The 18552-nt window shown below is 49.2% G+C and overlaps 1 protein-coding gene across 1 annotated transcript in view; it reads right to left on the bottom strand.

Moving 5' to 3' along the window:
• Nucleotides 1-308: 308 nt before the first annotated feature.
• VIL1 (villin 1) overlaps nucleotides 309-18552 on the bottom strand; it is a 32668-nt gene continuing 14424 nt past the window's right edge. Inside the window, exons 12-20 of the mRNA XM_006891897.1 lie at nucleotides 18297-18434; nucleotides 17600-17758; nucleotides 14452-14631; nucleotides 13798-13943; nucleotides 12111-12255; nucleotides 11537-11725; nucleotides 8601-8669; nucleotides 7273-7413; nucleotides 309-501 (exon numbers count right to left, since the gene is read on the bottom strand). Coding sequence (XP_006891959.1) covers nucleotides 388-501; nucleotides 7273-7413; nucleotides 8601-8669; nucleotides 11537-11725; nucleotides 12111-12255; nucleotides 13798-13943; nucleotides 14452-14631; nucleotides 17600-17758; nucleotides 18297-18434 — 1281 coding nt within the window. The 3' untranslated portion in view covers nucleotides 309-387. The remainder of the gene's footprint in view (nucleotides 502-7272; nucleotides 7414-8600; nucleotides 8670-11536; nucleotides 11726-12110; nucleotides 12256-13797; nucleotides 13944-14451; nucleotides 14632-17599; nucleotides 17759-18296; nucleotides 18435-18552) is intronic.

Consider the following 18552-nt stretch of genomic DNA (forward strand, 5'->3'; position numbering starts at 1 on the left):
TTTTAGGACCCGGGTAAGGCTGTGAGGAAAGTATGTACAAAAAAGAAATTCCATTATTCTTGGAAAGATAGAAAACAAATGCTTCAGCCCCTCTGCCATGAGTAAAAATCCGCTGAGAGAGAGGATGGCGGCTCAGAACTGCTGTGGGAAGAGTCAGGAAGTTCTAGAGCAGGATGGATAGAAACAGGCCAGCCAACCAGAGCACTAGTGTTGGGGTCTCAGGGTCCTCCTGGGAGCACCCTCTCGGTTACAGATGGTTGGCACTGCCCCACAGTGTGCCACTCACAGACGTGATTATAACTTTACATTTCAATTGGCATAAGGATACCAGGAATAAAAACAACCCCGCATGCAGGGCAAGGCAGTGCTTTTTAACAAGGGCTATTCTCAAAAGAGTCCTTTTTCTTTCTTGAGGTTTTGTTGCTTCCACCGAGGCAGAGCAGAGAAGGCAGCCGGACTCATCCCCAAAGCCTTTGTGAAATCCTCCGTGGACAGGTGCGCCTAGGAACAGAGGGCAGAGGTCACATTCCTGCTGGGCCTGTATTCTGATGAGTCATAAACCCTTGGCCATAGAGTTGACTCCGGCTCATGGTGACTCCAGGTTGTCAGTAAAACTCCACAGGGTTTTCAGTGACTGATTTTTCAGAAGTAGATTATCTGCCTTCCCAGTCATCTCTGGATGGACTCAAATCACTTTTTGGTTAGGAGCCAAGCCAACCTGATTCCCCACCGGGGACTTTGCATACAGGTGTGACATGTAGGTGATGTCTTAAGAACCAGGAAAGGGCGGGTTAGAGGACAGGCCAGCATTTCAGGGTTCCAAAACTTGTCCCTAAGTGATTACATTTGGAACATGAACAAAACAAAACAGTAATGTGGTAGTTTGAAATAAGACATTTAACAAGGCTGACATTGCGTCCCCTTCGAGGTCTTAGTTTTCCTCTCTAGAAAATGGGAGAAATCTCACAAAGACCAATGCTCCTACTTTAAGATTTTCTATGTGGATGGAGAAAACTGCATGAAAAATGCAAACTCACAATTCATAATGACCCACCATTGGATGTCAGAGGCCATAAATCACAACAAAGAGACTGCCCCACTCCCTCCCAAGGGACTGGTGGATTTGAACAGCCAGAGACAGCCTTTTGATTAGCTGTGCGACACCCTATGGACTAGGCCACAAGACAAAGCGTTGAAAACAAAGTCTCTTGTCTATTTTAAAGCAGCAGACAATCTGCAAGGGCTGAGATGATTCTTTACGGACGCCTCTCCCAGGAATTCCACGGCTGGGGGTGGGAGTGAGGGTGGGGGCAGGGATCTGCTCACACTGAAGATCTCTAATAAGACTTGGCTGCTCTTACCACAGGATTCTCCTAGCAAGAGCCCATCAACCCTGGGAGGGCCCCTCTGTTGGACCCACCTTGCTTTAGATGAAGTCCAAGAAAGAGGACCTGCCCTTGCCCTAGTGTGCAGAACAGCACCATCCTGGCCTGCGTATGCTGCTGGAGCATTTACAAAAATAGAGGGGGACACCTGAACATTCCCATTTTCAGGAGACGTGGCCGAAGTTCTCTGATTCCACAGCCTCTCCCCAGCATGATTTCAGATAGTCTGATAGCTTTTTGTCCTAGACCTGCCCAGTATATACTGTGCTGTGATGGAAACGTGAGCATTACAGCTTCTCCCTCGCTCCCTCCGCCCAGCTGCCCCTTACAGGTTGGTTCTGGTTAAAGGACAATTGTTAAGTGTCATCAGTCATCTATACTCCCCTGGGAATATATCAAGATCCCTGGTAGTGTAATGGGTTAAGTATTGGGCTCAATCAAAAGTTGTTAGGCTGAAAAGGGCATTCTGGTGGCCTAATGGTAAGGAGTTGGGCTGCCAACACAAAGGCATTTCAAATTCACCAGCTGCTCGGGCGGGGGAGAGATGGGTCATCTCATCCATTGCGATTCACTGCCTCTGAAAACCTGGAGGGTCAGCTATGAGTTACAGCTCGATGGTAAGTCCCACCAGCAGTGGCCAGAAAGTCAGGTTTGAATCAGCTGCTGTGCATGAGGAAGATGAGGCTGTCTGCTCCTGATAAAGATCTGCAGATTGAACCCCTGTGGGGCTGTTCTACCTTGTCTTACACGGTTACTGTGATTTAACAATTGTTGGCAGTGAGTTTGGGGCAGCTAGTGGGGGGCTCTCATGGCTCACCAATTCCAAAGACAGGGCATCTGAATCCACCAGTGGCTCCAAGGGACAAAGATGGACAGTCTCTTCCTGTGCAATTTATAACCTCTGAAAACCTGATGACGGGTCAGCTATGAGTCAGGGTCTGACTCAGTGTCACCTAACAACAACATCAACGAGATGATTATCTGGGAGCAGCAGTTTTGTTTAAAGATGGCTGGAGTCTAACAGCAGAAGATACAACTGAGGTTGGAGTAGGCTCTTGAAAGGAGAAGCTAGAAAGTTCAAAGAACAAATTTTGCCTAGTTGTTTCTCAGTAGAAAAGGGAGGCCTGGTGGTCTCATCTGGAGAGAGTTGTGCCTCTAACCCAAAGGCGATGCCTCTGGTTTGACTGTCAGCTTCCACAGGAGAAAGGTGAACACTGCCGTGTAACTGACAGCCTCTGAAGACCCTCTGGAGGATCAAGTCTGAGCTGGTTCCCACTCGATGGCAATGCCGTTGGAGTTTTCTAGTTTTATTTTGAATGGAAAATTGATATCGAATAACCAGTCCTGGCTTCTCTTGTCCTGTAAATGATCCACAAAAATTTCAAAAAAAAGACACTGTCATCAAGTTGGAACCAACTCACAGCCGACTAACTCACAGTGGGTTTTCAGAGGCTGGACATCACCCAGGAGGAGACGGCTCATCTTTCTTCCTCGGAGCAACTGGGAGAAAGATTTCGAACCGTGTGCCTTTGGGTTGGCAGCACAACTCCTTTCCACCAAGCCACCAGAGCTCCCACGAGACCACCGCTATGACTGACTGTCAGACAGCAGGTCAGAAGCTTGTTCTATCCTGTACCGTGCTGCTCAAGCCCACTGTAACGGTCACTGCATCGTTCCATCCTGTGGAGGGTCTCCCTCTCCCTCTGACCCACCACCTGTCCCAGCAGGATGTGCTTTTCCAAGGCCTGACCTCTCCTGACGTGCCCAAAGTGTACGGGACAAAGTTCCACCATCCTTGCCTATGGAGAGCACCCTGGTTGCACTTCCTCCAGAAATGTCTCAATAACTGTCGAGTTCAACTCATAGCTGACCTCCGGGGGCTTTTCAGAGGCAGTAAATCACACAAGAGGAGACTGCCTGTCTTTCTCCTGTAGAGTGGATGGTGGGTTTGAACCATGTGCCTTTTGGCTCACAATGCAACTCCTTACCCCTAAGCCACCAGAGCTTCCTCTAGAAACATTTGATAACAGAATCCTCCCTCTGTTCTCTTGTCCTGAAAGTCACTACCAGGATATAAACTGAGGGAATGACTGAAACAACCTTCATCCCAACTCTAACATGAAATGATAGTGAAGCTGTGGAAGGCAAGCCAAATGGCCTCATGGCACAGGCTTGTAAGGACTTCAAATTAAAGATGCCACCAGACAGCTCCTCCCAGCCTCCATCTCTGCGCCCTGAGGCATTGGGAGGGGACAGGCTCAGGTGAAAGCAGTGGGCTTCAAGAGGAGTTTCTCTGATCAATGTCTTACTGACTCTGGAAGGCAGCCCTGAGTTGACTTCTTGGTAAACACCTACCTTTTGATTGACTCAAACACAGGTGGTTCTGAAGCCCTAGTTCTCTAATCTGTCATTAGACTTGCCTCTTGCCCCTGAGACATTCTCTCCTCAAGACTCCAGGGAATCTCACCCACTCTCCAAGGCAGGCAGTACAGTACTTTGGGGAGAAGAGAATAAATGAATGCCTTCGGCATCAGTAGATGGGAAAGAGCAGCTAGGCCCTAAGTCTGTCTGCAGTGGCCATGATGTCTGTCCACACTGGTCCAGTCATTTTGGATCTTGAGTTTATTGTGCCTACTGGACTCTGACTCTTTGGGCTAGTTAGCTGGACTTGAATCTTTCTATTAGTCTGATTTTGAACCCAGCAGCCCTGGCAACTGATTACCAGCCTCACCCATGCCCATATCTACTGCTCAGTTCATTCATCAGTGCGCCAACCTCAGATTACCATCTTGCTACTGCCCTCCGTGACCACTGTCACTGGCTCACCTTCCAAGTAGATCAGGCAGAGAGGTCTGAAGACCCCTCCCACCCTCTCATGTGGCCAAGAATGAACACTCCTCCCACAATAATAAAAAAAAAAATCAGTGACAAATGATTGGAAAAAATAAACCTCAAGTTAAAGATTGCTTCTACCTTGGTGGGTGGTTTTTGTTCTGGTTTGGTTCTTGTCAATTCTGTTTGTTCTAGTTGAAATTCAAACCTGTTTGAGCATCCGGTCCACCATCTGGTCCAATGACACTAGTCACCTTCCTTTTAGGAATCTCTTCTTTATGCCAAATGAACAAAAGGAAGTTGTTATTGTTGTTAAGTGCTGTCAAGTGGAGCACGACTCATAGCAACCCTATGAACAAAAGATCTGAACCCGTTCTATAACTAGCATCGTTTCTCTAATGTTTACAGAGTTTCAAAGACATGTTTTTTAGGAAGTGGATGCCAATCCTTTTTCCAAGCCTGTCTTAATCTGAGAGCTCCACCAAACACTGTCCATCATGGGTAATGACTAGAGTATAACTTAGTACTTGCTTTTGGGACTGACTAATGCAGGAGTGGCATCCACTTCCTAAATAACACGCCTCCGGAAACTCCATGAACTTTGAGAAATGTCAACAGTTGTAGAGGGACTTTAGGCCTTTTGTCCATAGGGTCGCTATGAGTTGTGTTCGACTTGAAGGCAATCAACACCACGATTACATGATAGTAAGCAAGTCACTTCTCTTTGGACCTCAGAGGGGGTTTTGTCCATTGTAGACCAGAAACTAAGTACTTATATTCATAGAATAATTTCATATACCAGAGGTTGAGCTAAACTGGTCATCCATACTGTGATCAACTCCATCCTACGATGGGAACTCCTAGCCCTCCAGTCACCTCACAAACAAGAAGGCCCAGGAGAGAACTACAGGAAAGTGCTTTTCAAGTTGAAGGACAAGCTCTGATTTAAATGGCACGTTTTGGGTGGGATCACACAAACAACACGTGCAGAACACTAACACAGGGACTGGTCAGTTTTGCCATTTCATGAGGCTTCAATGCAGCAGGCTCAGAGGTAGAAAATGGGAATTCCACTGCCATCAAGAAGAAAGAATTTGAGATTAGAGATCTCTGTGCAAACCCAAGAGAAAGAGCTGTGGTGACAATGGAAAGAAGCAGATTTGAGAGACGGCGACAACAGTGGCAGAGAATCCAAGACCAGTGTAAGACAGGCTTCCAACCCAAGAAAGCTGAGGACTTTGCTGAAAAAAATGAGCACCTTTAGGTACTTCCCAAGGGAGCCAGGTCTGCCATTTTGCAGAGCCAAAGCTGAGCACCTCTGGGCCTAGGTTTACGGCGGAGTTGGGGTAGTACATAATTGGTAGGTCTCATCTAAAGGAGCTTTGCAGTCCTTGCCTGAGCAAGGTTAAGGCCATACTACAGAGGGTTAGAGGCAGCCTGCATGTGAACAAGCCTGAGAAGAGACTCTTCTCACTGAGCTAAATCCCAAGTGTTCTCAGAACTAAAACTGTAACCTGTTACTTCCCTAATAAACCTCATCATTGTGAGGTCTGTCTGTGAGCTCTGAGTGACCCATGCAATCAATCTTCAAACCTAGCAGAGCAGCAGTGAGAGCTGTGGGAGAGACAGCTGGTGTTAGAAGGAGGAGTGCAGGGTGAGGGGCATGTCAGCTCTTACTGTAATTGGCTAGGATGCTGCTGATGGGGACGGGTTTCCCCCCTTTTGAAGTTGAGGGTTAGACTCTGCATCCCTCACACTCACAACACAGTTTTTACAGACTTTAACTAGAACAGTGTTTGACTATCTACTGAACATGAACTTTGACTTGGATGTCTTATGAAGGCCACCACTAAACTTACGACAGCTGTAATGGGCTCACGCATGAGCTCAGAAACGATGAGGGTGGCACAGGATAGTACAGGGTTCAGATCTGCTGTTCAGAGGATCATTATCTGTTGTTCAGAGGATCACTATGAGAGATACTTGACTCAACAGCATGTAACTACAACACACTCGTGATTTCGCCCATCCACGCTCAGTCTCAGGGCAGCCTTGTGCTCCAGAGCGCAGCTTGCTGTTCACAGGGTTTTCCAAACCATGACTTGTCAGAAGTAGGTTGTTGCTCAGTCTTTTTTTTTTTCTTAAGTGCTGCCAAGTGGGTTTGAACTACCAACCTTTATGTTAGCACTTGAGCGCAAATTGTTTGAGCTACCTACCTGCCGTGAGTCAGAACTGACTCAACAACAGTAGGCAAAGCTCAGTCCTACCCAAGCTGGTGTATCTGAGAACTCTCTGTCCCCTTCTCACACACCTTTTACTCAGTAATCACCAAGTGTCATGGATTTAACCTCCTGCATTTTTTCCTAAGTCTTGTATTTCTCTCTACTTCCTGAGCCACAGCCTGTCCTAGGACCCATCCATCTCCCGGCCTGACAGCTTGCACAACTGCCCCCTCAGGTCTCATACAGAGGCTCTGCCATCGCCGATCTCTTCTTCAGGAGAAGCTTCAAGTATGACCTTTCTAAAATGAGAATCTGACCGTACCGTAACTCCCCTGCTCCACCCTGTAACAGCTTCCTTCCACTTTCAGGAGAGAGAATGCAAGACCTCGCTCATGCAGAAGGCATTACCCACCCGGTCCGGCCCTAGCCTGCCTGGTCACCTGCCTCTGCCCAGTTCTTGGCAAGCAGCCACTCAGGCCACCTCGTGGTCTTGCCACACACACTGCTAATTAGCCCCTGCCTCTGCACTGTGTACTCTACCTCCTGGTCCAGGAATAACCTGCCTCCGCTTTGCCTGCAAAATTCCTATTCACCTTTCAAAAGGAAATGCTCTCTGGCCAAACCAAGGTCCAATTTTTAACACTCTTGGGGGTACCTGCACTTCTCTCTCGTGCTATTAAAATTGAACACTAGTGACGGCCTCTTTGATCTCTCTTCCCAGCGGAGACATGAGCTCAGGAGGCAGGGCATTGTGGGTATCACTCCTGGGCATCCCCACCACCCTCTCATCTTCAGGAGACAGTGTCCTGTTGTCCTCTTGGATGAGGACTCACCTCCCTCCTGCTGGGGTCCACACCCTCGGGGAGCTCCTCCAAGGACTTGTTCACCAGTTGCTCCAGGGGGAAGATGGGGAGAGGTCCAGAATTCAGGTTGCTGTTGGCATTGAACACATCCACTTTGGGGCTTATAATCTCCTAGGAAAGAAAAAGACATCACTAGTTACTTAGCTGGTCTGTCACTCCCTCCAAGGCTGCCTCTCTGTGGTGCTGGCATTGGTTCTAAGGCACCTCCTTCAAGAAGTCTTCCTCGACTCCCCCTCGCCGCCTCCCTACCCACCCACGCACGCACACACACGCTCCTCCTAAGAACACACCAGATGGGACCCATGAGCTAAGAGCTTAGTGTCTCTGTCCAGCCAAAGTCAGCTGGAATGAGATGTTAATAGCATGTTAAAGACCTACGTGGCCACTTCACACCCCTCTCCGGTCTGTATCTGTTATGAAACCATCTTGTGTAAATTCACTTGTCATTTTGTGCCATTAAGTCAACTGGGATTCAGAGGCCCGAAAGACGGAGTGGGACTGCCCTGCAGGGTTTATCTCAAGAGCTTCTCGAGACCCTGTGGTCTGAGTGTCACTGTGCACGAGAACTCCTACACATTCACTATTCTCATCCTGTTGATAGTTTTCAGCCTTCAAAGTAGTCTGCTAATAAGGGTATCTCGAGGGCCACAGAGTACGCTCAACCTATGGGCGGGCAGAGACACCCTGTGTGTCAGCTGGGCATGACCTCACCAGGCTTGGAAACTGCTCACATGTTCTGGCCATTATTTCTGCATCATCTACTCTGTCTTGTTGCCCCTGGATACCTGTGAACTCTTGAAAGGAAGGATTTGATTCTTATTCCCATACCCTAAGCCAGCAGTCTATAGACAGAATAGATACTGGTCAATAACAGAAACACTGAAGGTGGTGTAGTTATGCTGCCTGAAGGGATCCCAGGAGTGACAGTGGAGGGAGAAACATCACCTCTCAAAGGAGAGCCCAGGGCTAGCTGCATCAAATTACCCAGGTCCTGTGTTAAAATCAGGCTGGTTCCTAGGCCCCAATCCAGTTCCACAAACCACAGTCTCTGGGAGCAGCCCCCAGAAGGTACATTTTAAAAAGCCATCCTCTCATACATGACATCATTTGATTGAGAACCATCTCAGTAGGGACCAGAGCAGACCTAACTAGAGGTATTCAAATCAAACAGCCAGAAGTTGGGAGAAACAGTAGGACATTGGCCTCATCTTTGCTCATCACCACAGGACCAACCACCTGACACAGCTTCAACGTGTTGAAGGAAAAGGTCAAGGTTAAACCACCTGCCCCATACTCACAGAAGTGAGCTGGCCCCAGTTCCCAGGGTTTCCAAGTTCCCCCTTCAGGTCCTCATAGGATTTGACATTCTGCAAATGAAGAGACAGATTACACACAGGCCTTAGCAGAGAAAAGAAAGGCCATTTTCTTTCAGGAGTTAAAATAAGGGTTGGCTTTGGGCCTAGGGGTGAGGAAGGCAGGGGAGCTCTGGCTGAGGCATGGGGAGGGTCCCTGGGAAAGGAGGTTAGGTGGTGTCATGGAATAGGGGTGAAGAGTTCAAGGGTCATCCCTCCACCCATACACAGCATCACACAGCCTGGAGAACCTGATGGCAACACTGTAAGGTCCAGAGACACTCAGGGTCCTAGAGAACTGGGGGGCTGCCTCTTAATAGTTATGGGGAACCCTGACTCAGAAGGATCAAGGAAGAAACCACAGCTTCTGGAGGGACTCTTTCCCAGTCCTTAGCACCATACATGACACATTATTTCTGCTATGTTGAATGAATGCATGCAGTCAGCACAGACTTGAGAGGAGGGGAAGACGGCGAAGGTTGCTGCCTTGGGGCACTGAAGTGGACGTGAGACGTGCTGGCATTTAGATTTGTAGCCTAGAGATTTGTCTAAACTCAGCCCTTCAATCATGCAATTCACCTTTGTTTTTTCTTTTGAGCAAATGAACCTAATCCCTACCTAAGCCTGACCGTTCTATTTGTCCTGGAAAGGGTTAAACCGGGTGGCTCCTTGGAGGCAAGGATTCTGAGGCTCTGTCTAACATACTTTGGACATGTGAGGAGAGACCAGTCCTTGGAGAGGGACATCATGCTTGGGAGGGTGGAGGGACAGGGCAGGAGAGGAAGGCCCTCTATGAGGTGGATTGATTCAGTGACTGGGATAATTGGGATGGGAATGTCGGAGACAGTGTGATTGGCACAGGACAGAGTGGAGTTTAGGGCTGTTGAACATAGGGTCGCTATGAGTCACAAGCGACTCGACGGCACACAACAACAACAAGAAGAAGCCTGACCACTGCTTCAGTTTTGTTGCTGCTGTTCTGTGTGCAACTGAGTGGATTTCAACTGACAGAAGACCCTACCGACAGAACAGAACAGCTCCATGGGGTTTCCCAGTCTGTCATTTTTGCAGGAGATTGTTTTTGTTGTTGTTATGTGCCATCAAGTTGGAAATGACTCATAGCTGACCCTCCAGCAGGTTTTCAGAAGCTGTAAATAGCACAGGAGGAAATGGCCCATCTTTCTCCTTTGGAGCCAGCTGGTGGATTCAAACTGCCTGCCCCTGGCTTGGCAGTGCAGCTCCTTGCCACTAAAGCGTCCTGTTGTTAGATAACCTCAGTACGATTCATGGCGACCCATGAACAAAAGTCTTGAACCCTGTGTCCTAAAAGTAGATGACTGATGGTGGTGGTGGTTATGGACCGCTGACCAGGAGCTGACTCATAGCTGACTCTCCAGCAGCTTTCCAAAGGCAGTTAATCTCATGGTTCTCTTTCTTCTCTGGTGTAGCTGGTAGATTTGAACCACATGTTTTTGCGTTGGCAGCACAACTCCTTAGCAGTAAGCTACCAGAGCTCCCTAGAAATAGGTTACTGGGGCTGTTCTTCCGGAGTCAACGGTAGATTTGAACCAGTGATTTAACCACTCACCCACCAAGACCCTCTTGCATCAGTTTAGAACACCAGAGCACCAGGATGGAATTTGCTCCACGTTTACCTGGACTCTCTTCAGGAAACCTTCCATGGGGTTTCACTGAGAGGACTTGACCTTCTCCCAGGGCTCTGCTTCTACTGGGATCAACGGAGGATCTAACTACCCTGTGGAGGTCTGAATCACTGTCCCTGGGGTATTCCTTCTCACTGACTCACTGCCGTGGGTCAGAACCAACTCCTCGCTGACCCTCCACCGAGTTTTCTGAGGCTGTAAAATGCAAAGTAAGAGACTGTGGCTGGTAGGTTCCAAGTGCCAGAGAGGCGCCATCTTGGATTAAGAGCATGGCACCCTACAGAACGAGGTCCTCGGGGTAAAGGCCACACGTATGAGCCGTTGTGCTTCAATGTCAGGGTCAGGAAACATTTGTTCTTTAGCCCTGTCATGGTTCCTTTTATCTGGAATGAAGATCTGGCAGCACAATAGAGCTTTCTGTAGAGACGGAAAAAGTGCACTTCTGTGCTGCAGCCACTGGCCGCATGGGGCCACTGAGCCTCAGAAAGGTGGCTAGTGCAGCTGAGGGACTGAATCTGTTACTTCATCACATTCTAATTAATGTAAATTTAAATGGCCAGTGCAAATCTTACCTAAAACCAGCAGTTCCAAGCTAAAATACAACGCATAAGTAAAGCTTTTTATCATTATGCAGGTTTCTGATAGAATCCCTTCCATCTCACTCACCAAAGGGTGAAAAACATCCTTACTGCAGACCTACTTTTTGCTCTAACTCATCTCTTTCTAAGGGAACTCTGGTGGCCTAGAGGTAAGAAGCTGTGCTGTAATCCCAAAAGCAGGTGGTTCGAATCTACCAGCTGCTCTGTGGCAGAAGAATAGGCTGTCACCTCACATACAGTTCACTGCCTCTGAAAACCTGCTGGAAGATCAGCTGTGAGTCAGTTCCGAGCTGACAGCACAAAACACCCTCTCTATCAGCTGCCATCCATCCAGTGCTGACTCATGGGCCCCTGTGTGTCAGGGAGTAACTGTGTTCCAGAGGGTTTTTAATGGCTGACTTTTTTGGAAGTGGATTTCAGAACTTTCCTCCCAAAAGCTTCTGGGTGGATTCATACTTCCAACCTCTTGGTTAGAAGCTGAGTTTGTTACCTGTTTCCATCTCCCAGGGGCTCCCACTCACCTCTAATCTCCTCCAGACAAGCAGGTCATCACTAGAGAGCTGTCAGCCCTGCCCTTGAAACAATACAGAGAAGGGTGGGCTAAGCAGGGGTCACTCACATTCCACTTGAAGGGGTCCCAGGCCAGGAACCAGCCTGTGAAGGTGGGGGGCTCATGTCCCTGCTTCACCACTATGATAGGCGTCTCGGGGTCACGGCCACTAGGGTGGGTCTTGAGGTACTCCTGCACTGTGACGGCTGCAGCCTTCTTCTCTTCTTCTTTGGCATGCTTCCCGATCCAGAAAAAGACCTGTTGGGGATCCCAGGACTGAGCTGGCCCTTCCCAGCTTCCCTGGCCCACAGGGGACATACATATCTCAGGAGACAGATGATAGTTGAGTCCTTGATGTTTGCATCTGGGCGATGAGGAGGTTGGACAGATATCACCTACTTAGAAATTGTGAAGGTCTGTGACTCCCACACTCTTTGGAGCCCAGATCCTCTAAAGAACTCTTTCTGCCATAAAACAGATTAGACACTGGGTGGAGAAGGATGCATCCTACCCAGTCTCTCTCAAGTGATGTTCATAATATAGTTCCCAGGGACAAAGCATGTGAAAGCCAAGAAAACACTGGGGCTGCTTCTTTCTTGGCCCTGAAGGCTGAGGTGAGCCCCCCAGCCCTCTTCCTTCCTACCTGGTCCCAGACATCAAGCAGGAACACATCATCCTCTTCCAAGTCATCCTGATTGAAGTCAGGGATTTCCGTGGCCAGGAAGCGCCCAGTCTGGTTGGAACATTCAAAGAGCCGGGGGGCAATGGCCAGGGTTTCTTCCTGCAACCTGCAGGATGGAGAAACAAGTGGGTTTAGTGAAAGAAAGCAGAAGGTAGGAGAGCAAGGATAGTGAACCTAGAGAGACTCTGAAATGGAAAAAGAGGGGCCCTGCTGGCTCAGTATTTAGGTGCTTGGCTGTTAACCAAAGGTTGGAGTTCAAACCCACCCTGCCACCCTGTGAGACCTGTTTCCATCGGGATTATAGCCTAGGAAACATACAAGGCTGCTTGGAGTCAAATCAACTCGGCAGCCCCCAATGACAACTCTTCCCTGAAAAATGCCTTATCTTAGGGAGCTCTGGTGGCCTTGTGGCAAGAAGCTGCACTGCAATCCCAGAGGCACGCAGTTCAAATCCACCAGATGCTCTGCTGGAAAAGGAAGGATAATCTCCTCCTATACGAGTCAGATCTGATTTGACGGTACATGCACGCAAAAAAAAATTACGAATCCACCAGATGCTCTGCCAGGGAAGGAGGGGCCATCTCCTCCTGTACCAGTCAGATCTGATTTGACGGTACACGCACACAAAAATAATAAAAAAAAAATTAAAAATAAATAAATAAAATAATAAATAAATAAATAAAAATTTTAAAAAAGAAAGAAAAATGCCTTATCTTCTGACTGAATGAAAAGACCTTCCTTATCCCTCAAGTACTCCAAGAGAGAAAATTCCAGAACACACCTTCCAATGCCTCATCTACAGGCTTGTTTTTGTTGTGTACAGTCAAGTCAGATTCAACCCATAGCTGACCCTTCAGTAGTTTTTTTATCTGTTTTTATTATTTTATTTCCAACTTTATTAATTTGTTTTTCCAACATTATATACTTTTTTTAAGTTTTATTGTGTATTTTGGTTACATGATTTTTTAAAATATTGGCTTGCTTACAAAGTTCGTATACATTGTGTTTCACACTATTCTTCATTCACATCGTGTTTCATACTGCTGAAGTGAGCACCTTTCAGTAGTCTTTCAGAGACAGTAAATTGCACAGGAGGAGACTGCCCATCTTTCTCCCTTGGAACAGCTGGTGGTTCAAACCACATGCCTTCAGGCTGACAGTGCAAATCCCTACCACCAAGCCACGAGGCCTGTGAGGAATTTCTTTTTGGTATTTCCCTCTCATCCCTCTTCCTGCTATGGCAGCAATGGTGCTTTTGGTAGTGAACTGAAGAATGGCAGAAGATGGATACTCTTAGGAAAATCCTTCTGAAAAGGGACATTTTCAGCTGATGTTCTTCAGCATCCTGAGCCTGTATCAGGCAGGGAAAGGGCTAGGGCACCTCTGGAACTGTCTCCCTAAAGGGCAAACTTACAACCTGGGCCTCAGTGTGAACTCCCACCTGCAGCTCTGAGCTCCCTTTGCCAAGGAAAGAACTCAGGCCTCAGGTATGACCAGTGAGCACAGAGCCATGGCCGGAAGGCCCTAGGACACGGCTGTCCTTGAGCCATCATGGAGCCCTGGAGGCTAGCATGGTGGCCTCAGTCCATGTCTGCCACAGGCTCTAGACCACGAGGGTGGAAGCAGAGGGTCTGATCCATCTAGTTACCTCTTGCTGTTGGCGTATGGGGCCTTCCCACCTAGGGCCATCCAGAAGTTGGCCGGCTCCTGTCCTTCCACCACCACTTGCTTCTCCGTCCGGGAAATGATGTCAGCCACCATCTTGGCCATCTCTCGCTCGTCTCCGCTACAGCCCTGGGAAGGGGAAGGGTCTTGTGTCACCTCTTGCCTCAGTCGGTATAGGGTTCTGAGAAGGCACATCTGGATCAGACATCACGCACGGCAGATGTGGGGCCCGTTCTCCCATCCTCCTCTCTGTCACTGATGTTCCAAAGAATGCCAGAGGAGACAAGAGAGTCCACATACCCTCAGAAGGCAGGAGAAAGGCTGAGAGTCCCTGTCACAGCACTCAATGCAGAGGCAGAAACAGGCTCCAGAGACAAACAGAGCAAGAGGGACTGACTCGGACAGAGTGGCAGAGAATCTGGGCCCAGCAGAAAGAACTCAAGCCGAGGAGATGCCAGAGACGAATCCCAAAGACAGCAGGAGAATGACGGAGCAGGGCCCCTTCAGCCTGAGTCCTGCCCTGCCTGACCGACCGAGGGGGATGACCGAGCAGGACCCAGCCGGCCTACAACCTGCTCCTGCCTGGGTCTTCCCAGGCTCCAGGACACTTCAGGACCCAGTCCGGGCCTGCACGCACCTTTCCACACCACAGGTAGCAGCAGGACTGGGTCTTGAGGATGAAGACGTCGTTGGAGTTGAGGGAGGTGGCACGGGCTGGGACTTCAAAGGCCTTGGTGTTGTTGGCGTTGGTGCCCCGGACTTGGAAGAGCTGTGTGGAGGGTACAGGCTCCTGGCTGTTAGCCCGGGAGGTGCCTCCCTGCAGGATGTGAGAAGACCAGACAAGAGGGGGACTAACTTAGTAAAGAAGACCATGAGGGGGACTCAAGGGACATAAAGAGAACCAGAGAGGAAGAGGATTGGGGGGCTGGAGTGCCCCACAGCTCTTGACCATCCAGTTCCTTTGATATACTGTCATGGACATGAGTTCACCTTTTCAAAACCTTGCTTGCATCATGGAGGCCTCTGCTCAGACACCTTCAGTAGCTCCCTATTCCTTATCAAATAAAACCCAAGCTCCTCAACTAGGTGTCATCCCTGGGAAGGCAAACCGTTAATGTACTTAGCCACTAACTGAAAAGTGATAGGTGACTGAAAGTCATAGGTTTGAGTCCACCTGGAAGACCTAACAAACCACTTCTGAGAAAACCAGCCCTTGAGAATCCCATGGGGCACGGGCCTCCTCCGACATACGGGGGTTATTACGAATCTGAGTGGATTTGATGGCAGATGACAGCTAGTGTCCCAGAGGGCGTGTCAAGGCTACTACAACTTGTAGCAACTCTGTCAACAGCAGATCAAAACCCGATTCTATGCTGCCCCATCCACACAGCCCCCGACATACCCAGGCCCACTGCTGCAGGCACTGTGTGGAGTCATCTCCTGAGGGTCTTCCTCTCTTTTGCTGACCCTCTGCTTCCCCCAGTTTGATGTCTTTTACCAAGGACTGGTGCCTCCTGCTAATATGCCCAAAGTATTTGAGATGAGGTTTCCCCATTCTTGTCCCCATGAGGATGTTACAAATTGTCTTTCTAGACTTCCTGCCCTCCGACGCAGGTTAGCCAGGCCAGACTTCTCAAGGCCCACAGCCTCACTTGAGGCTTTCATCCAAGCCTGCCACTGGCAGTGAGGGTCCGTTTCACTCTGCCAAGTGATGCAGGAGTAATGATGTCAGTTTGAGGACTAAGGTGCATCTGATTGAGGCCATGGTCCTTCTGGTCACTTGCTAATGACTCAGAGAGCTGGACAATGAATACGGATTACAGGAGAATTGATGCCTTTAAGCTTTGGTGCTGGAGAAGAGTGCTGCACCTCCCAAGGATGGTCAAAAGAACAAATATGTTTTGGAAAGGGTACAGTCAGAGTGCTCTTTGGAGGCAAGGACAATGAGGCTTTGCCTCACATCAGGCACGTTGCTAAAAGGGACTATTCCTTAGAATATGAAGTTGGGAGTGGTGGAGGGCCAGCGAAGGAGAGGAAGACCCTCAACCACATGGACTGACACGATGACTGCTGCAATGAACTTTAGGGTGTCAGGAAGTGTGTGGATGGAACAGGATGGAACAGCGTTCAGATCTGTGGTTCGTCGGTCTCGATGAGTCACACTCAACTCGACAGCACCTAACAACACCAAGCACTGATTTGAATATCAAGATCATGACTCTTATGCCTATTCCCTGGTTAATGTCCCCATTCTCCTCTCCAAACTCAACTCTTCTTTCTCCAACTTCATTCTCTCTGTCCCCTGTCAGTACACTGCTGAAGTGCGTCTAAGGAGAGGGTAGAAACACCAGCCTGTCATTCCCTCCCTTCTAGAGGTGTCATAAAGGACTGTGCGTTTAGGAGATGCTCAATAAACAGGTTACAGATTCACTGCATGCAAGTGAGGATTCTCTCTCTCTTTTTTCTTTATTGTGCACCATCGAATCGGATCTGACTGGCACAGGAGGAGACTGCCCCTCCTTCTTCAGCAGAGCATCTGGTGTTTGAGAATTAACTATATTTTTTTTTGTGTGTGTGTGAGAAAAATTTCTATTTAGAATTAGCCTGCTGGACTCAGTTTAGATGATCCCAATTTTGTTGGCCACATCCAAAGCATTATAATCAGGAGCAAGCTGAACATAGGTCTTCTTCTCTCCATCAAAGTGTTGACCTTAGCCACATCAATGTCATAGGGGTTCTTTACAGCTTGTTTAATTTGGTGCTTGTTGGCCTTGACATCCACAATGAATACTAGTGTGTTGTTATCTTCTTTCTTCTTCATAGCTGACTCAGTGGTCAGGGGAAACTTGATGATGGCATAGTGGTCAAGCTTGTTTCTCCTGGGGGCATTCTTCTGGGAGTATTTGGGCTGCCTTCGGAGTTTCAGCGTCTTAGGCCACCGGAAGGTGGGTGATGTGCAAATCTTTTTTTTTCCTGTGGCTGTGGATGCCCTTCAGGATGCCTTCTTGGCCTTTAACATCTTTGCTTTGGCTTCAGTTTTGGGAGGGGCAGGGGCTTCCTTCTTTGCTTTCAGTGCCATCTTCGTAGAAAGCGAGGATTATCTCTTTATACCGAGATTCCCCAGTGCACTTAGTCAGGCACTTCATTCAAGCAAATCTAGCCAAGAGTCCTGAATATCCCACGGACTGCCAGAAGAACAGACACGTCTTCAAGAAAGTGCAGCCGGAGTGCTTCTTGAAGACAAAGGTGACGAAGCTGTATCTCCCATACTACAGGCATGTCCTTGGAGAGGACACGATGCTTGGAAATGAGGAAGGTCGGAGAAAGAGACCTTCAACAAGACGGACGGACACAGTGACAGCTGCGATGGGCTCAGGTGTTGTCAGAGATGAGGAAGATGGCACAGGACAGGACAGGACAGGAATCATGTCTGTTGTTCAGTATTGCTAGAGTCATACACGACTCAACAGCACCTAACAACAACTAAAAGAACTCCCTTTCTGAGGAAGATTCAAGGACTTGGCGTGTGAAGGTGTGCATCCAGTAGGTGCTCATTACGTGCATCTTTTTAGTGACTGCATGGTGGATCTATCGCCAGTTCCACAGAGGTGAAGGAGCTTTCAGCGATCCTCCTCTTCCAACAGTGAGCCAACCTCTGCCTGGGCACCTTCCACACCTTCACCCTGCAGACCCTCACTCAGACGAAGCCCTAGTTCTCCCTCCCCTCCTAGGCACCCACTTTACATGGGCTGTGGATAGTGCCAGGCACCTCAGTCCAGCAGTACCTTGTAGACCACCATGCGTCCCTTGAAGATGGACATGAGGTGGGCCGGCTCCTTGCCCATAGGAACCCGGATCTGCACCGGCTCGTCATTGTACTTCTGGTCTAAGATGACGGCTTGATATGCAGAGGCTGCAATTTCATCCTGGCTGGCCTGGCTGCCCTGAGGGGAGAGGGAAAGGGAGAGGAGTCAGCCCCTCACCTGGACTTACCACCAGGTTTAGCCACAACTCCCTCCAGCTCTGACTTCCAATCCAACTCTCCTTCCCCACCCAGCTCCACCCTGGGGACACAGAAATGTGCCTGACTCAGACTTCAGCTCTGACTCCAGCCTTAAGGCTAAATCTTCCCCAGGCTCTGCCCAACCCTGACCCACCTACAGGACACAGCCTTGACCCCCAATCTCTCTGGCTCCTTCCACACCACTCAGCCCCGGTGCCCAGTACCTGACTGAGCCCTCATTCCAGACAAGCAGTCAGAGCAAAGGGATGTGCAGGTGGTGGAAAGGCAATGGGAAGGGACGTGGAGAACCAAGAGGAAGAAGAGTTGTGAACGGGCTACTCAATCTTCATGGGCTCTCACTGCAGCTGCCCCTTGTGGGGCGAGCTCCCCATCACCAGAGACACTCCACTCAAGAGTGACGGCTACTTGCGAGAGTGGAAGGGGCGGAGTGGACCTTGCCTGGGACGGAAGGGACGGACCTGCCAGATGTAGAGCAGATAGTGCTCCTTCTCGCCGATGAGGTAGGTGTAGAGCAGTAGGTAGCAGTCGCCCCCGTAGAAGTGGCCAACCCACTTGGGGTCTACAGGCACCAGCTCCAGGTCCTCAATGCGCCATATCTGGGTCCAGTACCAGGCCAGCGTGAGGTTCAGGACAGGCTCTGCCTCCCCCAACCCTCCCCAACACCGCCTCCCCTCCCAACACATCCATCCTCCCCAACACCTCCACCCTCCCAAC

This window comes from Elephantulus edwardii, unplaced genomic scaffold (genome assembly GCF_000299155.1).
Source record: "Elephantulus edwardii isolate Elephantulus edwardi_28Jun2011 unplaced genomic scaffold, EleEdw1.0 scaffold00106, whole genome shotgun sequence".
Lineage (NCBI taxonomy): Eukaryota > Metazoa > Chordata > Mammalia > Macroscelidea > Macroscelididae > Elephantulus > Elephantulus edwardii.